The sequence below is a fragment of the Taudactylus pleione genome, unplaced genomic scaffold (genome assembly GCF_031769625.1).
Source record: "Taudactylus pleione unplaced genomic scaffold, aTauple2 ptg000053l, whole genome shotgun sequence".
In the NCBI taxonomy this organism is placed as follows: Eukaryota; Metazoa; Chordata; class Amphibia; order Anura; family Myobatrachidae; genus Taudactylus; species Taudactylus pleione.
In genome coordinates this window covers 34061633-34084098 of record NW_028284455.1, presented here as the reverse complement: position 1 = coordinate 34084098, position 22466 = coordinate 34061633, and the positions used below count along the sequence as shown (strand labels likewise).

Genomic DNA, 22466 nt, shown 5'->3' with positions numbered 1-22466 from the left:
AAGCCCCGTCTGACCCCAGATGTTGTGGTCTTCCCACCAACTCATAAATAGGTTGGCATAGCTTGGGTCAAATCTCGTACCCATTGCAATGCCCTTTATCTTTAGATAGAATTGGTTGTTAAACCACACATAATTGTTTCACTTTGAAATTGATACTGTCGATGATTTCTCTTTGTATCTGTCATGTAATCCCAGTAGTAGGCCCCCATATACAGTGCCCCCGGTAGTAGTCCCCCCTATGCAGTGACCCCAGTAGTAGTCCCAACCATGCATTGCCCCTAGTAGCGGCCCCACCCTGTACAGTGCCCCAGTAGCGGCTACACCCTCCCTATGCAGTGCCCCCTGTAGCAACCACCCCCTCTATGCAGTACCCTTTACATAAACACACATACACAAAAAAAACACAACTTACCTGATCCCCGCTCCTCCCGGCCCGCTCTGCACTATGGGAGAGATGTAATGATGTCTCTCCCATCACCCGCTGCGGGGGGGGGGCCTTGAAAGCGGAGCTCATGAGTGAGCTCCTGCCGGCTCCCTCCGTGGACAACGCAGCATCCAATGAGAATCTGTCTGACTATCATCGGCTGCTATAACAAACACACAGCTGTGTATATGTTACTCTGTAGTGTGGACCGCGCTCGCTGTCTGCACTACACTAGCTGCTGCCTGGGGTTGCTGTAAATCTGGTCACCATGGCGACCTGGCCCCCGGGTTTTGTAGAGCCCTGACTTAAATATTCTATCACATAGTTCATGGCATGTAATAAGCTTACTCTGACATAATGTAATTGTGGAAATTGTTTTAGAAAGTCTATCAAACAAACATATATACTTAAGATGTAAACTTAGCCAAATGTTACATGTATTTAATGAATATGCTAATACATTGGCACAGTGGTTAGCAATACTACCTCAGTACTGGAGCCATGGCTTTAATTTTGAACAGAAGCCTATTGATGTGGGGTTTGTATGTTCTCTCCACAATTGTGTGAGTTTCTTCCAAGTGCCCAAGTTTCCTCCCGCATTCTGAAAAACTGGTATTTGTGTGGTAGTTCATAACCTCCACTGGGATAGAGGCTTTAGTGAATGACTAATTATTCTTAGTAATGCGCTGTGTAATATGTTGGCACTACATAAATAATAGTCCCAAGCATGCCTGGCTCTAACATTTTAGAGTGTGCACACATGACATGGCGCTGACTTTTACCTGCATGTTTTATCTTAAAACGCATGCATTATAAATTTTGAAACGTGCTATAAACCTTAGCTTACTGCCACTGCTTTAGGATGCAGGATAACATGTATATGTCAAGTGTGGGGATTAATAGACCACAAACGCCTTTTTCTACTCTCAGAGATTTTTATATTAAATATGTCTAGAGATTATTTGGAAAATAGACATTAAGTCCATGACACTAGTTTAAAATGTCACTACATTGAAGTGTCAATCTGTCATTCAGTTAATTATTGATCTAGACAAATGCAAAGAACTATTGAAGCTATATCTAATAAATTTAAGATGACTCCCATTGGGATTGGTACTTGGCATCCCAACAGGGTTAGAATACCGACACTTGTCAGTCAGTATTCTAACCCTCCCTCCTTGGTGTCTGACCCTAACCCTTCCTCTCCCACCTAGTGCCTAAACTTATCCTCCCCCTCCCCTCCCTGCACCCTAAACTTAACCCTCCCCCCTTAGTGCCTAACCCTCTCCCTAGTGCCTAACGCTATCACTTCCCCCAACCCCACTACTTGCCTTGGGGATTCAGATGGTCGGGTTTCCGGTGCCGGCTATCTGAGCGCCGGAATCCCCACGATCGGGACATTGGGGGTCATTCAGACACGCTCGCGAGCGCAGGACGCTCGCAAGCGGGTCGATGTTCCCCCACGGCGCATACGCGCGATGGAGGGAGCTCAGTCGTGCGCATGCGCGAGACCCGGCGAGCGACGGGCTCTCCATCGCTTCGGGTCTCGCACCAAAGGGGGCGTGCTGTCGATGTTGATTGACAGCACGCCCCCTTTGGTGGGCGTGCCGGGGGCGTGCCTGCCAGATGGAGGCGTTCCCACTAGTGATGTCAGTGGGAGTGATTTTGGCTCTGATAGAGCCAAAATCACTCCAGGGCTTGCGGCAGCGAGACTCTACCGCAGGGTCTCCGTCGCAAGCCCGATGGTCGCGATGGTCAAGACCATCGCGACCATCATCATGGACGCTCGCATATGCTGTGGGTGGTCACCCACAGCTATGCGAGCGGCCAGGAGGCCGCTCCATTTTCATGGAGGAGGGTCCTGATTCAGAGCGAGCGCTCTGGTCAGAGCGTTCTGCTCTGAATCAGGCCCATTGAACGCATACCCAAGCCTTATCTACACCAAACAGATCTCTAAAAACGTTCACTATAGGATATTTTGTGGAAGGTCACAGAGCATGGCATATTTTAATGAGATGGGTGCAGGACAAGGTGTCCAGTCTCCTACCAGTCTTAACTGTTTTTTAAAAATGTGGTTAACTGCGGTGTGGTATATGTTGTCAACCATTATAATGTCAACAGTGAGATTTCCCATAGACTTTCAGGAGTGATTCAACTGTTTGAGAGAATTTACTTCTACATAAAGTGGCCTGGAGTTAATTCAAGTGTTTGTGTTACCAGCCCCGCACTGGTTGTGACTGCAGCATTCTCGCGCCCTAATGCACGTGGTAAGCCGCACTACGCAGCTTCTCCCTCTGCTAAGTAAGGAGCGCACTGCACTTGTGGCCAGCCCTAAGCCCCTTCTTTATGCAGAAACCCGCTTGCACCCTTAGTTGCCCAAAATGATTGAATTAGCTCCTGGACACTGGAAGCTAATTCTCTCAAACAATTGAATATGCCCCTTACTCTAATCCTAATCCAACTCTGACCCTAATGGCAGCATAATATAAGTATACCTAAGTCAGTTGTCAGCATTGTGACACCCGACTTTAGGTTATTATGTCTGTGTCGACAAAGTGACTGCATACCAGTTAACTGTACAAGCTCTGCGAGAGCACTACGTTATGGTTGTGGCATGAGTACAGGGTGCAGAGGACATGCATATTGGGAGGGTGCAGTGTGAGTGTGGCATCAGTATAGGCAGGGTGCAGTGTGAGTGGCATCAGTATAGGCAGGGTGCAGTGTGAGTGTGGCATTAGTATAGGGAGGGTGCAGTGTGAGTGTGGCATTAGTATAGGGAGGGGGCAGTGTGAGTGTGGCATTAGTATAGGGAGAGTGCAGTGTGAGTGTGGCATCAGTATAGGGAGGGTGCAGTGTGAGTGTGGCATTAGTATAGGGAGAGTGCAGTGTGAGTGTGGCATCAGTATAGGGAGGGTGCAGTGTGAGTGTGGCATCAGTATAGGGAGGGTGCAGTGTGAGTGTGGCATTAGTATAGGGAGGGTGCAGTGTGAGTGTGGCATCAGTATAGGGAGGGTGCAATGTGAGTGTGGCATTAGTATAGGGATAGTGTAGTGTGAGTGTGGCATTAATATAGGGAGGGTGCAGTGTGAGTGTGGCATTAATATAGGGAGGGTGCAGTGTGAGTGTGGCATTAGTATAGGGATGTTGTAGCGTGAGTGTGGCATTAGTATAGGGAGGGTGCAGTGCGAGTGTGGCATTAGTATAGGGAGGGTGCAATGTGAGTGTGGCATTAGTATAGGGATGGTGCAGTGTGAGTGTGGCATTAGTATAGGGAGGGTGCAGTGTTAGTGTGGCATTAGTATAGGGAGTGTGCAATGTGAGTGTGGCATTAGTATAGGGATGGTGTAGTGAGAGTGTGGCATTAGTTTTTTTAGTATTAGATAATGAAGCGTGGCATGAATAGCCGGCTCCGTCGTGCGCATACGCGAAGCCGGCTCCGCCGTGCGCATACGCGAGACCCGGATAGCGACGGCCAAGCCGTCGCTATGGGTCTCGCTACAAAGGGGGCGTGCTGTCGATGGTGAGTGACAGCACGCCCCCTTTGGTGGGCGTGCCGGGGCGTGGCTGCCCAGACGGAGGCGTTCCCATGGGAACGCCTACCGTGTGGGGCCGGCCCCACTGACATCACAAGTGATGTCAGTGGGAGTGCTCTTGGCTCTGATAGAGCCGAAAGCACTCCAGGGCTTGCGGCAACGAGACCCTACCACAAGGGTCTCGTCGCAAGCCCGATGGTCGCGATGGTCTTGACCATCGCGATCATCTTTTTGGCCGCTCGCTATAGCTGTGGGTGGTCACCCACAGCTATACAAGCGGCCAGGAGGCCGCCCTAAAAACTAAGAGGGACGGCCCTGATTCAGAGCGAGCGCTCTGTCAGAGCGTCCGGCTCTGAATCAGGGCATGTGTCTGTTTGCTGTATAGTTATGAATTTGGGACCTGGTGCCACCCAGTTGGCTGCAGCACTGAATAGGGGGAGAAGCAGACGTCAGAGGGGAACAATATCTGGTGCTACAGCATCTAATGTATTAAGTCCCGGTACTGAGCGCCTTGCATAGAGTTGTATATATCTATGCATGTGTGAAATTATATAAAACGAGCAGGGTGTGGCGCCCTGCTAAACCATCCTACTAGGAACACTAGCTAAAGTAGATATCCGTACTTATTAAAACCTGGTTTACTTAGAGTCAGGGATTTGCCTCATAAATGTATTTTGTTACCCACTTATGTATTTGAGAGAGATAATGTACTTATTAATATATTATTTTCATAATTCCTGATTAGGCCATAATCATGACGTTTCCTATACCATTTTGTGAGCTTACATTGTGGAAAAAGGGTAACGTGGATGGGAGAAAGCTGTAATGTATGGTGTTGGAAACCGTGCATCTCAGAACAGTAATGGTTAGCGATATGTGTATTGTCTGTGTGAAGAGGTAATCTTTTCTGCACTGTGATACTATAGGCCACACTTACATGTTTGTTTCTAATGTAATGCCGCGAATCCACTAAGCGATTTAAATGAGCGATTGAACGATTACGACATCGTAATCGTTCAATCGCTCATTAATTGTTCACTATCATGTCAGAAACGACCAGCGATGCGCGCTCCCGCTGGTCGTTTCCGACATTAGTCATCGCCTGAACATGCAGGTCAATCTGCCGATAACGACAGATTGGGCATGTTCGGGGATGAGGGAGGGTGCCTGTACTGAACATTATGAGGAACAACTGTACGATTACAATGTTGTAATCGTTCTTCGTGTTCACTCTAGGTCCGGCGGCAGGCAGGGCGCCGGACCTAGAGCAATGGTACTTCTGCGCTACCCTGAAAAGGGAGCGTGACCAATGAAAAGGGGGCGTGTCTTTATGACACGTCCCCTTTTCATCATTCTTGGGGCGTGCCCGGCACTTACGGACATGTCGGGCAGCCCCCAAGCGCCGCTGTGAATGGATGCCGGGCGCATGTGTCCGGCATCAGTTCACTGGCGGTGACCGCTGCTCTGCCGTTTTCCCAACCCGCTGGACACTGCGGCCCGCGGGTGGAGGACAGAACCAGCAGGCTATTTCAGCGGGGCGCCGCGCTGGAGGGCAGGGTGCTTTCTGCCCTTCAGAAATAGGGCAGGGCGCAGCGCCCCGCCGAAACAACCTAGCGGGAATGCTAGTACTGTCATTTCTCTATCTGATAGTGGATATGCACCTTAAGGGTTTTCTTTTGTTTGTTTTTATATTTTACAATGTTACAACGAGGAAAAACAAGTAAATAGAAAAAAAGTATAAATTTACAAATGATTAAAAAAATTGTAGAATAAAGAAAATTGTGCCTCGGTGGCGCTAAGGAGACAATGTTCACAACAGTATAATAGCTTTTTGTTGCTTCAGCTACAGTATCATTTACTTTTGAGATTACCATTGCAACTTTGAGGTCAGGTGTGAGTTTATAACATTCTATAACACATTTGGGTGTCAAAGGGTCATATAGGACTAACTTTTGTGCATTTTAAGACCTTTACATGACGATTTTATGCCAGAACTTGCATTTGCAAACTAATCTGTGTAAAGCTCCATGGACTTCTACAAACACAGGTTTTAAATCAATAATGCAGAGACGGTTAGCCTGGTGTTTTAGTTGATAACAGTGCAATATCCTTTCTATGAAAGGAAAACTAATTAAAAAAAAAAAAAATACTTTTTTTTTTAATGATTTGATCCCTTTAAATATATGGGTTTACAAACAAATTGATTTATAAGAAAAGTATGTAATTGAATAAAAACTGTATTTCTGATGTATGTATCTTAAGCCCCAATAAAAATAATCAAAGACTAGTATTGATCATTCCACTATTCATATATTATATTATTTTATTTAATACAATCACAGGCACGGAAGTGTATAACTTTCACACTTTCGTAATTATATATCCCTGAAATAAACAGGAAATGTTTTGTTATTATGTACTGTGTATTAAACTGTTAGCATCCTTATAGTAATTCATGGTGAAATTGAACAGATGTTCATGTGTTAATTGAAAAATGGATAAGGCTTGGGAGCAGGTAATAGCTAATGAATATGTATTGGCACACCATGGTGATACAACACTGTGATTTCCCACTTTTACAGCGTTTCCACGTTTCCTTCAAAATTGTGTCATTGACTCTGAACAGGTTTACATTGAATCCACCTCGTCCAACCGTTAAGGGCCCCCATACATCAGCAATCGATTGTGGCAATTCTGCAATTTGCAGATGATTGTGTAAAAAAATCTGCAATGTATGGGTTTCACAGATCACAGTTTAAACCAAAAAGTGATTGGAATTGATAAATCATGTTGGATTTCACAGATCAATTGGGGCTGTAGATTGCTAGTATGTGTGGATGATCAGCAGATTTGTAAATGATGGGCCTTTCAAGATTGGCAGATCTGTGTTTGCTGAAAATGATCTGCAAATCACTGAAAAAGATCTGTAATATATGAGTGCAGATTGCTAGATTGGGAAATCCTAAAATCAGACAACAAATCTTCAAATTGTTTAATTGTGATTTTCTGATTGCTGATGTATGGGGGCCTTAAGGCAAGAATAAAAATTAAATCAGCAAGCACATAGGAAAAAAAATCTCTGCAAATAAGAATTATAAATATCAATTGGGTTTATGCAGTTTGTACTATTGATTTATTGCTAGATTTTTCAATCCCATATGATATACTTAAATGTAAATAATTCCTAAGTAAAAAATATATAATATTGGTGGTATTTATCATTTTATAGCTTGAACATTGACTGAGCATGCTGTGCAGTTATTTCTTTGTCACTGTGTGGAAGTCTGATGACCTTTAAATAGCACTGTTAACTGACTAATTAAGGCTGATCTGTAAGACACGAACCGTATACTTCCCCTCCTGTTCCGCTGTAGACAGCTAACATTTTTCAGAATCTGCTTATCTTGGATAATCAAAATGCCTAAATGCCAGGGTAGATTACAATTTGCAGAACTGAATTAGTGAGAAGTCTATTTACATTGCAAAGTGTGAATAAATATACTTTTTTTGAAATTTCACCCCATTTAAAAGCACCACTATCCATTAACATATTTTTTGTGACATTGTTAATTTCTAGTAGTGTTGGGTAGAACCCCATTGTCATTTGGATGGATTGTTCTCCCTCTCTGATCCATATTATTCCAGAACAAAAATTAAGCTGACTCCTCCCAAATCAGTACAGTTTGTGTAGAGGAATCCAGTCAGTTTTTGTAGGGACAGGTTTAACAGTGGGAAACAATGTAGATGTTTTTTTTTTTTAAATAGATCTATGTAATATCTATAATAATAGATTAACAAGACTCTTGTCTGTTGCAAGACCTGTTGAATTGTGCCTACTAAGTTACAGAAAATGTCTTTCTTCCTGTCCTTAATGTTTGTGAGGTTTGCTGGAGCATAGGAACCTTACTCTGCATATGGTGGACAGGGAAGCAATCGGGAAGCCGACTGCCTAAATACCGGCAGCCGGCTTCCCGACTGTCTTATCCCGGCATGGGTCAAATGCCGGGCGTCTAGATGTAGACGCCCGCATTTCCCCGACGCCGTGAGACCGGCGCCCGGCATCACGATCATAGTGATGCCGGGCACCGCGAGCGGACAGCCGCGGGGGGGAGGGTTAGGTTTAGGGCTCCCGGGGGGGGGGACTTAGGGTCAGGCACCCCCCCTGGAGGGTTAGGGTTAGACTAGGGGGAGGGAGGGTTAGGGTTAGTCACACCCGGGGGGGACTTAGGGTTAGGCACCCCCCCGGGGGACTTAGGTTTAGGCAGCGGGGAAGGGGGTGGTTAGGGTTAGGCACTTAGAGGGGGGGTTAGGGTTAGGCACTTGGGGGGGAAGTTAGGGTTAGGCACCCCTAAGGAGCTTTAGGGTTAGGGGGGTTAGGTTAGGTTAGTCTATACTTGCCTATCCACGATCGGGATTTCCAGCGCTGTCGGGCTTCCGCTGCTTCGAACTCTGCTCCTGTCGGGCTGCCGCTGACGGGAATCGAATATATTCGATATTCGAATATATATATATATCATACCCATTCCGGTGGACATGCCCTAACATTATGGGATAGTGGGATTAATTCGCAGATCTCCTTAGCTAAGGTCCCAATTCTAGATTCTCCTCTGCTTTTCCATCTTCCTTCTTATTCCTCCACTTTCATAAATTGAAATTATGCTGACAGAAATGTAGAGGGCCTAGGCAACCGAATAGCCCTGCAGTGAGTGGGCAAGTGCTACAGTGCTGTATGAGGAGAGGGAGTCTGCTTAATCTGTCACCTCCCTCTGCTTTGCATTACATTTCATTCATATCAATAGTTTCCAACCTGGGTGCAGTGACACACTAGGGTGCCATCGGTTGGTGGTCCTGTAAAAATTCTAATTATTTATGGTCTATGTGTCGGCTGCCAATCATAAAATAGTTAGGTTAAATGGCTCCTGGCAAATATTAACCCTAGTGTGTGCGTTTGTGTACTTGTGTTAGGGAATATAGATTGTAAGATGCACTGGGTAGGGACTGATGTGAATGACTGAAATATTCTCTGTAAAGCGCTGCGGAATATGTGTGCGAGGTAAGAAATAAATAATAAATAAAATGGACACACAGAAGTGCACACCTGTACCCCACCATATAACTAAACCTAAGGATGACACGTAAACACAATTTATGCCTGGTAACACTAGACGATATGTCAACCGATCCGGCAGATCGAACATATCGGGCACATCATCTAGTCTAGTGTGTACCCGCTATGTCACTGGCGATGCTCGCTCCCACGCGTCGTCAGTGACACCGCCCATCGGACCTACATGCAGTTCTGATGGGCGATATGGTTAGCGGAGGGCCATGCTGCCGAATGCAGCATGGCCCCCGCTGTCTCTCCCAGGATCAGCAATGCTAACGAGGTCGGTACACACTGGACATCGTCTAGTGTGTACCGGCCTTTACTTCATTTAATCATTTTTGGCCTAGGGCAGAGGTTCCCAAATGCGGCCATCAAGGCTCCCCAACAGTTCAGGTTTTAGAGATATCCATGGTTGAGCACAGGTGGTTAAATCAAATTGACTGAGGTACTAATTAAGTCACCTGTGGTCAAGCCTGGATATCCTTAAAACCTGGACTGTTAGGGTGCCTTGAGGAGCGAGTTTGGGAACCTCTGGCCTAGGGAAAAAAATCCTGATACTCCAGGGCGCCGTAATTCAAAAAAGTTTGAACCACTGATTTATATTAAGGTTCACAATTTAGCTGGTGAAAGTGTAAATAACTTCAGTGTGTAGCATTATATATAGGGGTTTATGCAACCACATAGTATTCTTACAGGAAAGGCTAATCTGCATGCAACACTTAGTATACCTACCGTGCATAGAAAACACCCCCTCATTTGCAGAGGACACCACTTAACAAACTTTACCAAATAAATTGCAAGACATGTTGTGTATTTATTTGCTGAGGAATTGTTTTTTTGCCCTTTGTACTGTACTGATTGTAACCAGGAGGTCGTGTCTGTCTTCCCTTTGCTTTGGTCACTTTCCAGTTCTTCTGACCTGGTCCTGTGCCCAGTCTCATCCGAAACTGATGCTAGGCCACGCTGTCAGACTGCAATTATCATATATGAATATGATTGACAGCATAGTTTAGGAAGAATAGCCCATGTTTTGCTAACATTAATGTCACCCTATTTTTTCCCAAATAATGTTATTTATCTGCATTTTTGTATTCATCACCAAAAATGGAAGTTGCCATAATAGTACAGTATGTTGATCCCTACAGTACAATTTGTCTGAGGCTAATATATTTATGGTTTGTTTTATATTGCTAAGGGTATTCTAACAAAAAATCAATAGCCATCTGGATGAAAATGTTCCTTCCTTCCAGCCTGTTGACTAAGTGCATAACGAGTAGCATGACTATTGCACTACTGTTACACTGTCTTCAAACCTCTTACAGTCTGTGCAGTACAAATGAAGGAAAACATTTGATTAGCAAATATATTGTTCTTTCTGGAAGCTGGTTTATTATATTTATATGGCTACTAAGTTTTTTCTATGCTTTACTTGGAGGGGCACTGAAGAGCATTAGTGCCCTATTTAAACTAGAGCCCTTTATCTTGCTTTTTGTCATTAATACCACTTTCAGACAGAAAATGACAAAAAAAAACCAGCTTTTACATGCCAGGTTTTTTGCCATTTTCTGTGTGATACGCTTTTCACACTGAAAATGAAATTATTGGGTAATTCGCTTTTACCCGGTAATTTGCTAAACAATCCGGGATTTTTCCCTGTGTGAAAGGGTCATCCCGGGACTAAATTCCCAGGTCTCCGACCCTGCAAAAAACCAGGGTCGGAGACCTGGGAATTTAGTCCCAGGATGACCCTTTCACACACTGAAAAATCCCTGGTTGTTTAGCAAATTACCAGGTCAAAGTGAATTACCCGGTAATTTCATTTTGAAAGGGGTAAGATGACTGTGGATTTACATGCTTGTTTTGCATCGTGTGTGTGTTTTTTGTTACATTACAACCTGTAATTTTTTATTTTTTTTCATCTGAATTTTATGTGATGGATCTGCACAAAATAGTCTATTTTGGTGAAGTGAAATGAGAAAAATATATATAAAAAAGAATCCTTAGAAATATAATTCTGAAAATTGGCATCTGCATATATGTAATCACCCCCTTTGCTATGAAGCCCCTCAAAAGTTCTGGTGCAACCAATTACCTTCCGAAGAAACATAATTAGTGAAATGAAGTCCACCTGTGTGAAATCCAAGTGTCACATGATCTGAAAGGCCCCAGAGACTGCAACACCACTAAGCAAGAGGCATCACACCATGAAGACCAAGGAGCTCTCCAAACAAGTCAGGGACAAAGTTGTTGAGAAGTACAATTCTGGGTTGGGTTATAATTTTTTTTCCAAATCTTTGATGACCCCCCGGAGCACCATCAAATATATAAATAGAAAGAACATGGTACCACAACAAGCCTGCCAAGAGAGGGCCACTCACCAAAACTCACATAGCGGGCAAGGAGGGCATGAATCAGAGAGGCAGCACAGAGACCAAAGGTAACCATGAAGGCGCTGCAGAGTTCCACAGCAGAGACTGGTGTATCTGTGCATGTGACCACAATAAGCCGTACACTCCATAGATCTGGACTTTATGGAAGAGTGGCCAGAAAAAAGCCATTACTTATTTTTATCACTAAGAAGACACGATTTGAGTTTGCCAAAAGGCATGTGGGCGACTCCCCAAATGTATGGAGGAAGGTGCTCTGGTCAGATGAGACTAAAATTTAACTTTTCAGCCACCAAGGAAAACCCTATGTCTGGCCGCAAACCCAACACATCCCAGGGTCACCACAGTGAAACATGGTGGTGTCAGCATCATGCTGTGGGGATGTTTTTCAGCAGCAGGGACTGGGAAACTGATTCCAGTCGAGGGAAAGATGGATGGTGCTAAATACAGGGATATTCTTGAGTAAAACCTGTTTCAGTCTGCCTGTGATTTGAGACTGGGACGGCGGTTCACCTTCCAGCTGGACAATGACCTGAAGCATACTGCTAAAGCAACAATCAAGTGGTTTAAGGAGAAACATTTAAATGTGTTGGAATGGCCTAGTCAAAGCCCAGATCTCAATCCAATTGAGAATCTGTGGTCAGACTTGAAGATTGCTGTTCACAAGCGGAAACCATCCAACATGAAGGAGCTGGAGCAGTTTTGCCTTGAGGAATGAGCAAAAATCCTAGGGGCAAGATGTGGCAAGCTCATAGTGACTTAGCCAAAGCGACTTGCAGCTGTAAATGCCGCAAAAGGTGGCTCGCCAAAGTACTCACTTTAGGGGGGTGAACAGTTATGCACCCTGAAGTTTTCTGTTATGTTGTCCTAAATGTTGTTTGATTCACAATATAAAAAAAACCACAACTTCACAGTTGTAGGAATGTTCTGTGAATGAAATGATGCACACCTTCAAACTATCCATTTTAATTCCAGGTTGTGAGGCAACAAAACATGTAAAATTCAAATGGGTGTGAACACTTTTGCAAGACACTGTGTATATGTGTGTGTGTATATATAATACATGATATCCTATTGTGATCTATTTTCACTAAGCAGATATAAATTGACTGACCTTAGATTTCATCCAAATACAGTAGCTAATAACGTCTAGCGGTACATAGGCTACTTGTTGTTTTTATTTTTTTCTTTAATGGAGATTGTAATTGCATTTTATTAGAAAATGTAAAAACTCAGAAAGGGTTGCACCAGACAGTACATCTGTTAGTAAGATATTGCAAGTTTTTTTAAAAACATAAAAAAATATGAATTATCCATAATAACTACATTCAGATACAGGAAACATACATGTAACTTAAGCCACAAGTTCACTGTAGTAGCCCTTTTGTGTCTCTGGTTTGTGGATTCTGGTGAAGTCAATCAGCATCAAGGTGGCCGCAATAGCCACAAGAGGTGATCTGTGTCCAAATGAAAATATATTTAGCTTGCCCAATGTCATATTGCACTGAAAATATATATTATAGAATTGTTTGTGAAATATGAACAGGACCTTGTCCCAAAAAGGGCATGCACATTAACCATTGATTTGTAATGTTGCTTATCTAGAGATAAACAACATTAATATATTTTATTGACATTTCACCTGTTACAGATTGGAGATTTCTACCAAACATGCTTCAGAACCAGCAAATAATATGAGCAACAGCCCCACTACGAAATGTAGCACACAGCCACAATGACTCTCTGCAGGCGATTGGTCTGCCACAGCTGCTGTCATTGGTGGGGATGTCTCTACAACAGTAGTAATACTGTATACCTGCAGTAAAGTTACGCCCATTTCTAAGACACACACAGTGGGTCTCATTCAGACCCGCTCGCGAGCGCAGGACGCTCGCAAGCGGGTCGATGATACCCAAATGCGAATGCGCACGACGGAGGGAGCTCCATCGTGTGCATGCGCGAGACCCAGATAGCGACAGCCAAGCTGTCGCTCCGGGTCTTGCACCAAAGGGGGCGTGCTGTCGATGGTGATTGACAGCACGCCCCTTTTGGTGGGCGTGCCGGGGGCGTGGCTGCCAGACGGAGGCGTTCCCATGGGAACGCCTACCATCTGGGACCGGCCCCACTGACATCACTAGTGATAGAGCCAAAATCACTCCAGGGCTTGCGGCAGCGAGACCCTACCGCAGGGTATCGTTGCAAGCCCGATGGTAGTGATGGTCTTTACCATCGCGACCATCAACATGGACGCTCGCATAAGCTGTGGGAGGTAACCCACAGCTAAGCGAGCGTCCAAAAGGCCGCTCCAAATTTAAATAGGACGGCCCTGATTCAGAGCGAGCGCTCTGGTCAGAGCGTCTGGCTGTGAATCAGGGCCAGTATCATCAGAAATAGCAATGGGCGTTAATATGAGAGCAGTAATACTAATTCCCATTACTAAGATACCTTTAATATTTGTGCCCATTAAAATGTCAGGAGTAATAGTAATTCAGAAATATAACAGCAAATGGTGAATAAATCAAATAAATTCACATAACAGGAATAGTGCCTAGCACTATTATGGAATAGCCACAACAGTAATGCATATTAATACACACCTAGTAATACTAGTGGCCATTAATATCAACAGTAATAGTGAACACTGGGCCTGATTCAGAGCTGGACGCAATTTGCGGATGGTCGTTCAGGAAAAGGGGGTGGCTATTCAAATGAACCGTTCGCTCTTTGCGGTCTGTTAACGCCTCTATGTCTGAACGAGCGAACAAAACTTGCGGTCGTTTTTTGGATAACTACGCCCCCTGGCCGTCCTACGTCATGTCCGCTATTTATTAGATTAATCGAGTACATCGACCAGCGTATGAACTGCTCGCTATTCTTGTGGTTGGTTTTTCCTACCACAAACTTGCGAGCAGTTCTGACTATAAAATAACCCAGTGACGTGGTCAATGACGCTGCTGTATTAATTATGCACACCCATAAAACGCCCATTTTGACCTTTAAGCACGCCTGCGTTCGGATCTCCACTCCCCGTTTTCAAGCACCTTCCCCTGTTACCACCCACATACGCCTCCTCCTGTCACTCATATTAGCAGGCATTCGCTATTCAGCGAACAAACGATTTTTGGCCGCACAGACTGGTTCGCGCATGCGTATTACGATCCGTACGCATGCGCAGTTGGGCAAACATCGCTCGGAACGAACGAGCGCCCGCTTACGAGCAGCTCTGAATCAGGCCCACTGTGTGCCACTTGTTCTCCGCTGCTGCTGCCTGTTCTAACCCCCCACTCCTCCCACAAAGTCTTAATTTATTCAGCAGGTGGAGGCAGAAAATAGATCTGCATATTATCCTGCTGCGTCTGAGCCCTCATGCCCCGGCAGTAGGGCGAGCACAGGAAAGTTGCCAGCTGGGCACCAGTGATCGTACAGTGCACAAATCGCATGGAAACAGCCATAGCCGCACTGATAGATGTTACAAAGATAGTATTTGTTCATATATGTTGTTAAAATACAACACTGTGGGGGACAACATACAATAATAGGGCTGATTTATATATTATGTTTACTATGGAGCGATTACAGTTTAGTAATGTGATATGATAAATAAGGTATGAGCTGCAGTAGCTCCAACCACAAAAGGTTTAGTTAAAATCTGAACATATTATTCATCGTTTTGCTGGAAAATATAATGTATTTGGTTATTTATTTATTTTGACTCCATCCCTCTTACTTTATTGTAGTGGTTTTTCTTAAATATGATGTAACATTGGGCTTTACTCAGTCAGTCTTAAGTGATAAGGTGCATACACACCGTACGATATATCGTTACGATATGAACGAAAACGATATCGTTGAACTATATATTGTTCATATCGGTCATTTTTAGTCAGTGAACAACCAACAATGCGCGTTCCCGCATGAACGATAACGATATCTATGATTGTCCATGCATGCAGGCCAATCTGGACGATATCATCAACTTTGCCTGTTCAGAGATGTGGCAGGAGGACTTCATTGAAAGATATCTTTCATATTGTTGGTGGTACAGCTCATACCGTGTGTATGCACCTTAAGTTTTAGTTTTTTTACTGCGCACTCCAGCGGCCGATAAATCGCATCTATCATCTCTCCAACATGTTGGTCAATTATCGGATATAGCTGTACGATATTTGCAATATCATGCAGTTTATATGCGGCGAACGACGAAAGATATTTTTTAGAAAGCCACTCCCAGGACGCTCTGAATTCCTTCTTTAATGAATATTCAAACAGTCATTTAAAAAAATCCAACCCCTGAATCATGTCATGCGATATCGTTCATCGTTCGTGATATCGTTTGCAAAATCGGTCATGTACATGACAGATATCGTTCAGCACAGCCACCGGAATTTTCAAGGGATATCTTTTGTCTTTCATCGCTCAGAAATACATCTGCTAATGGATAGGCCCCTTAAGTCCCGTGTACAGGGTATGTAGTCTGAAGTTAATAGAAACATGGCTGCCGAAAAGTCTGAAGTCTGTCTCCTGGAGGGGTCTGAATTGCATCAGCTCTGACCTTGGTGTAAGCGTAATGTTGATAGTGATGACTAAGGCCCTGATTCAGAGCCGGACGCTCTGATAGAGTGCTCGCTCTGAATCAGGGCCGTCCCTCTTACTTTTTGGAGTGGCCTCCTGGCCGCTCGCATAGCTGTGGGTGACCACCCACAGCTATAGCGAGCGGGCAAAATGATGGTCGCGATGGTCAAGACCATCGCGAACATCGGGCTTGCGACGAGACCCTTGTGGTAGGGTCTCGTCTGCCGCAAGCCCTGGAGTGCTTTTGGCTCTATCAGAGCCAAAAGCACTCCCACTGACATCAGTAGTGATGTCAGTGGGGCCGGCCCCAGACGGTAGGCGTTCCCATGGGAACGCCTCCGTCTGTGCAGCCACGCCCCCGGCACGCCCACCAAAGGGGGCATGCTGTCAATCACCATCGACAGCACGCCTCCTTTGGTGCGAGACCCATAACGACGGCTTGGCCGTCGTTATTCGGGTTGTGCGCATGCACACTTGGGCAACATCGACCCGCTTGCGATTGGTTACAATTGGTAAAAGCTTTTTATGCCAAACCTCTAAAACGGATTCAGCAGTGTTTCAAAAGTGTTTTACAATGCAATACACAACTAGTTTTACACAAATTATCCTAAAGCCACATACACACTTAACGATATACTCCATAAGCTATATCGTTAAGTGTTTCCCCTGCACGGCCAGCTCAATGTCGTTAAAGATATTGTTCAGTGGCTGCACCCTCCTTCATCCCCGTACTTGCAGAACCTGACTAAATTGTCAGGTTGCCCTGCAAGTACGGGCAATGAAAGACATCGTTAATGATCCGCCAGAGTGCACATCGTTAACGATGTCTTGCATACACACTGGACAATATTAAACGCGATGAACGATAACGATACCATTATCGTTCATATCGTCCAACTTATCGTCAAAGGTGTATGCAGCATTAGATTCATTTGGGTGTGGGGAAGCCTGCACATATATTCTAAAGTGGATGAGGTTAATATCCCTACGATTGGGATGCCAACTGCCAAAATCCCGGTGCCGGAATCCCAATCACTGAGAGAACACTGGCTCCGGAATCCTGACAGGACTGGGGATGCAGATGTCGGAATCCCGGCTGCCGGCTTCCCGATTGTTAGGAGACCGGGGAAAGGTAAGTATCAACCGTGGGGTGGATGGGGGAGGATTAGTTTTAGGAACCCTGAGGGGACTTAGGGTTAGGCTGTGGGTGGGGGTGGGGGGGAGGTTATGGTTAGGCTCCAAATGGGGGGATTAGGTTCAGGCACCACTGGGGGGAGATTATTGTTAGTCACTATGGGGGTAGGGTTAGGCACTAAGGGGGGAGGGTTAGGTTTAGGACTAAGGTGGCAGGGTGCGGGGTAGGGAGGGTTACTAGTGTTCACTCTAGGCCCGGCTCCAGACCTAGAGAAAGGGCACTTCTGCGGCCAATAAAAAAGGGGGTGTGTCTTTATGATACCTCACTTTTTTGTCACTCTTGGGGGCGTGCCTGGCATTTACGGTCATGCCATGCTGCCCCAAAGCGCTGCGGTCACTGTGAATGGATTGTGGGTGCATGCGCCCTAGCGGGAAACGCTAGGTTAGTAAAGGGTACAAAAAAGGAGAGTTAGGGGGTAAATAGAATAGGGGAACAGTACTCACCGTTCCCCTGTCGGGATTACAACCATCGGGATGCCGCTGTCAGTGTACTGACAGCGGCATCTCCTCCGTCAGTATTTTATACCGATTCTATTCTAAAATGTTGTCATTAAAATCAAATTACATTTTAGATTTGCGCCTGCTTCGCTAAGCATTGCAGAGGCACCAATCCACTTGGGAAGATATTTTCTGCTGTATCTGGCTATTAAGTGTAATGTGTTTCTATTGTTTGCTGTGATTTTCAGCCTTTCCTGTGAAGCCATGCCTCCAGTCACCGTCCAGTCTCCTGTCAGCCAGTTATGACCAGGGGAGGGAGTTGTAGACTGAGATTTGCTTTTGAGACAAACTCTAAATAGGTCGCAGAAATATGACCTTGTTTTTTTTCCCAGACCTATTTTGAAAGACTATCGTACTCATATAAAAATTCTGTCCCTCTTACATTATAAACAAAGTATATCTTAGTTCCTTATTATGCAATGTGTCAAGTTTCCATTTAATTTGTTCTGTCCAACTTAATAATGCTGCCAATATTCTATATTTTGTGTCTAGTGACATCTGGTGGAAGTGTAAGATATTGGTAAGAATCCAATCCATTTAGTCTACAGACATGATGTTTTTTTTATATTTCCCCTAATATGTTTACAATGGTTTGTAAAGGTGACCTTGCATATTCTCTGTAATAGTGCATTATATTATACATTACAGTAACTGGCTGGCTACAGCATTATCCATCTGGTTACCATAAAAAAGGGCGATGTCCAAATAGCCCCGAACATTGTTCGGGCGCTAATGGATCCCCTGAGACTATACAATTAGCCCCAAAGTCCGCCCGATGCCAGCACTTATCAGGGCTTTTTTTTTCAGGATCTGATTTATCCAGAAAAATTATCCCTGAAAAAAAAGTGCTGTGTTTTCGCTGCTTGAATGGCGGAAACACATAGGTCCGTGAACTTATCACGGAACCTATGTGTTTTATCCCCCCAAAAAATCATATTGCTTCGACTGAACAAATAGGATACCTGGATAAAAAGCGGGCGAAAAATGGGGATTAGCGCCAATAAAAATCCCAGTTTGTCACCCCCGAAAATATATTGGGGATGATTCACTGGCTTAACTATGGCCCGCGCAGTGGTTTGGGGGCGCCGGGGGCCTTTGCTTCGCCACTGCAATTGTGAACACTGGCCTCTGAAGTGATGAGGGGCTAACCAAGCACTGCATAAGGGGCACTGCTACATGGGGCATAAGGGGCAATGCTACAGGAGAGCCTGCATAATAGTCACTGCTACAGGGGGCATTGCTTAAGGGCCAATACTACAGGGGCATTGCATAAAGGGCACTGCTACAGGTGGCCCTGCATAAGGGGCACTGCTACATGGGGCATTACATAAGGGGCACTGCTACAGGGGGCATTACATAAGGGGCACTACTACAGGGGGCATTACATAAGGAGCACTACTACAGGGGATTGCATAAGAGGGACTACTACAGGGGGCACTGTATAAGGTGCACTAACTTGATACACGCAGTTTACAGGTTATAAGCTATGTTTCCAATATTCTGGTTCTACACGGACATAGAAACTGTGCAACCTGTCTTGAGTTGAGGTGACAGACTGGCAGGAGAGGAGAGGAAGGTTGGTGAAGTAGATCTGTCAGGGTGGGATGTAATGGGCATTACTGTATGGCATAATGTGTAAGGGGCATTACTGTGTGGCACAATGTGCTATTAGGGGTATTACTTAGTGTGACATAATGTGTTATAAAGGGCATTACTGTGTGGCATATGTGTTATAAGAGGCATATTGTTAAGGGGCATTATGGTGTGGCATAATGTGTTATTGGGGCATTAAGTTGTGGCATAATTTTTATAAGGGCATTACGGTGTGACATAATGTGTTATAAGGGCATTACGTTGTGGCACAATGTGTAATATGGGCATTATGGTGTAGCATTACAGTGTGGCATAATGTTTTATAAGGGCATTGCGGTGTGGCATAAAGCGTTATAGGGACATTAAGATGAGGCATAATTTGTTATAAGGGCATTACGGAGTTGCATAATGTGTTATAAGGGGCATTACTGTATCATGAAACCACACACCTTAAACATTGTCTTTGGGTGTGTTTGTTTTTTGGGTGGGGGAGGCATCTGAAACTTTTTTGGCAGGGGGAGCAAAATGTATAGTTACGCCACTGGGATAATTGGATATCTCCCAAAGGCTATCACTCCTTCCTTTGGTGTCTCAGGCTGCCCAAGCCCTAAACAAGGGACATTATTACAGTAGGTGTCCATGACCTTCTGTGTGATACCAAATACTGTATATCCATGAGGCCAGAAGTGGGACATTTCTCCTGAGTGGCAGTCGTTTCAAGATGCTGTTTTTTTGTCTAACTTTTTAGTTGTTAAATTGACTGTGAAAAAGATCACTGCAAAAGATCAGAAAGTGATGAGTTCATTTAGTTTTTTTCAAACACTGCTAAGTGCTTCAATATAAATCATGGAGTTCAGAAGAGTTAATAAAAGGAGAAAATATAAATGTAACTTATTATGATTGAGTAAAACAACTATTGCTAAACTAGATCTTAATCGGTGCTCAGAAGCCATTACTGAACATTTCCGCCATCATGTTGCAGGGATCACATAACTTGATTAGTAGAAGTACTCTGTAACTATAATCATTATTTATGTTTACTTTACTCAATAAGTTCAACACATCAATATATGTGTCCTTGTAAGTGTTAGTGATGATGAGATTGTCTTCCTAGTATCAAATCAGAGTTGTTTTATGTTCAGTATATGCACTTTATCCTTATAATGCTTTATTTCTACTCCCAACAGAGGATGTACTCAGTAAAGATGCAGGAGAATGTACCATCTGTCTGGAAGAGCTACAACAAGGGGACACTATAGCAAGATTACCTTGTTTATGTATATATCACAAAGGGTAAGTATTATTTATTATTACCGTAATGTTTTCAATTAAAAAATATAGGAGTTTTTTTTTTATCGGTGACACCCAAGGTCTGCATACTGTGTGCAGGTATATGCTGTTCGAGGGTTAAGTATTGTCCTGGAAGATGTCAGGCATTTATGAGACGGAAGAGCTGCAAAACTCCAATGAGAATTTATGTCACTGTTTAAATATCACATTACTATCTACTTGCTGTCGCAGTAACACTGGCAGCTATTTGAGGTAATACTATCAATGAGATACATGGATCAGTAGGTCTCTCACTCATTAAAAGGTGCACAGCTACAACTACCTACCATAGATGCACGGCACCTATCCATCTTCTCTTTAACTTGCTCCCACAAATCTCTCTCACCACTTTTCCATTTTTGGCAAGATTATACTACATTGCTTGATCAATTTCCATTTAATGAAAAGGAATGACAGAAGGGACAAAAAGGCAACACACAAATAATAAGGGAGGTAAGGGTAAGATTGTGTTTCGTGATCTATTAGATTAGCACTTTGGACAGTGGGCCTGATTCAGACCCGGTTGCGAGCTCTGAACGCTCGCAACCGGGACGATGGTGGCCCAGAGCGCATGTGCACGACGGAGCCGGCTCCATCTTGCGCATGCGCGAGACCCGGATAGCGACGGGCACTCCGTCGCTCCGGGTCTCGCAACAAAGGGGGCAAGCTGTCGATGTTGAGTGACAGCTCTCCCCCTTTGGTGGGCGGGCTGGGGGGTGGCTGACCAAACTGAGGTGTTCCCATGAGAACACCTGTCGTTTGGGGGCGGCCCCACTGACATCACAAGTGATGTTAGTAGAGACACAAGTGATGTCAGTAGAGAGCTTCCAGCTCTGTTAGAGCCGAAATCTCTCTGGGGCTTGCGGCCACGAGACCCTACCACAAGGGTCTCGTCACAAGCCCGATGGTCGCGATGGTCTTGACCATCGCGACCATCATCATGGCCGCTTGCTGTAGCTGTGGGTGGTTACCCACAGCTATGCGAGCGGCCAGGAGGCCATTAAAACCCGGCCCTGATTCAGAGCGAGCGCTCTGTCAGAGCGACCGGGTCTGAATCAGGGCCAGTGTTCACATACTTGCCCCTAGGAATTGTGTTGTTTTGCATGTTCATGCATGCTAATGAGAATACATGGCCCATAACCAGATATTTACTTGTGTTTGATTGGAGTAGGGTATCTAATGGAGATGTTTCTTGAACATTCATGAACAAGGGCTCTACTTACTAAAATCCGCATTGGTAATGCAGATTGTAGTGTGATATTACCGAGTGAATTTGCATTGCGAATTCAGGCAATATCACAGGGATTTACTACAAATCCCTTGCAGGGACAGAGCTTGCGATAAAGCTCTGTCCCTGCGAATCCCCCTCGGAGCCTTATCACGGTATTTTCGCAAAAAATACAGTGATTAAGTGCCCGCGCATGCGCCGACCGGTCGCCGCTGCTACCCCGCCCCCGGCGCTAAGCCCCCCCGCTCCCCTCGCGACCCCCCCCCCTCCCTTAATAGCACTTACCTGTATGCTCCAGCCCCCGGTGATGGTCTCCATTCCTCCGGTCAGGTGTTCTCCCATACTGCACTGGGGCCCGATCACCTGATGACCGGGCTGCAGTGCACTGTGGGAGACCAGCTGACCGGAGGGGAGACATTACATTACTGTAATCAGCTTGCGGTCTGTTTAGACCACACAGCTGATTACTGGGACCGACTCCCGGCTCTGTTCTCCCCGTTAGAGCAGGGCAGGAGTCCGGTAACCGGGTCAGACCCTGCATAACGCCACCTCCAGGGGGCGTTATTATCACACGGCTTTCCCCGATATTTTTTCACATTTT

The 22466-nt window shown here is 44.9% G+C and overlaps 1 protein-coding gene across 1 annotated transcript in view; it reads left to right on the top strand.

Annotated features, from left to right (window-relative positions):
* The window catches only part of ZNRF2 (zinc and ring finger 2), a 180247-nt gene that overhangs the window by 137718 nt on the left and 20063 nt on the right, over positions 1-22466 (top strand). Inside the window, exon 3 of the mRNA XM_088462784.1 lies at positions 20496-20601. Within this exon, the coding sequence (XP_088318910.1) occupies positions 20496-20601 (106 nt within the window). The remainder of the gene's footprint in view (positions 1-20495; positions 20602-22466) is intronic.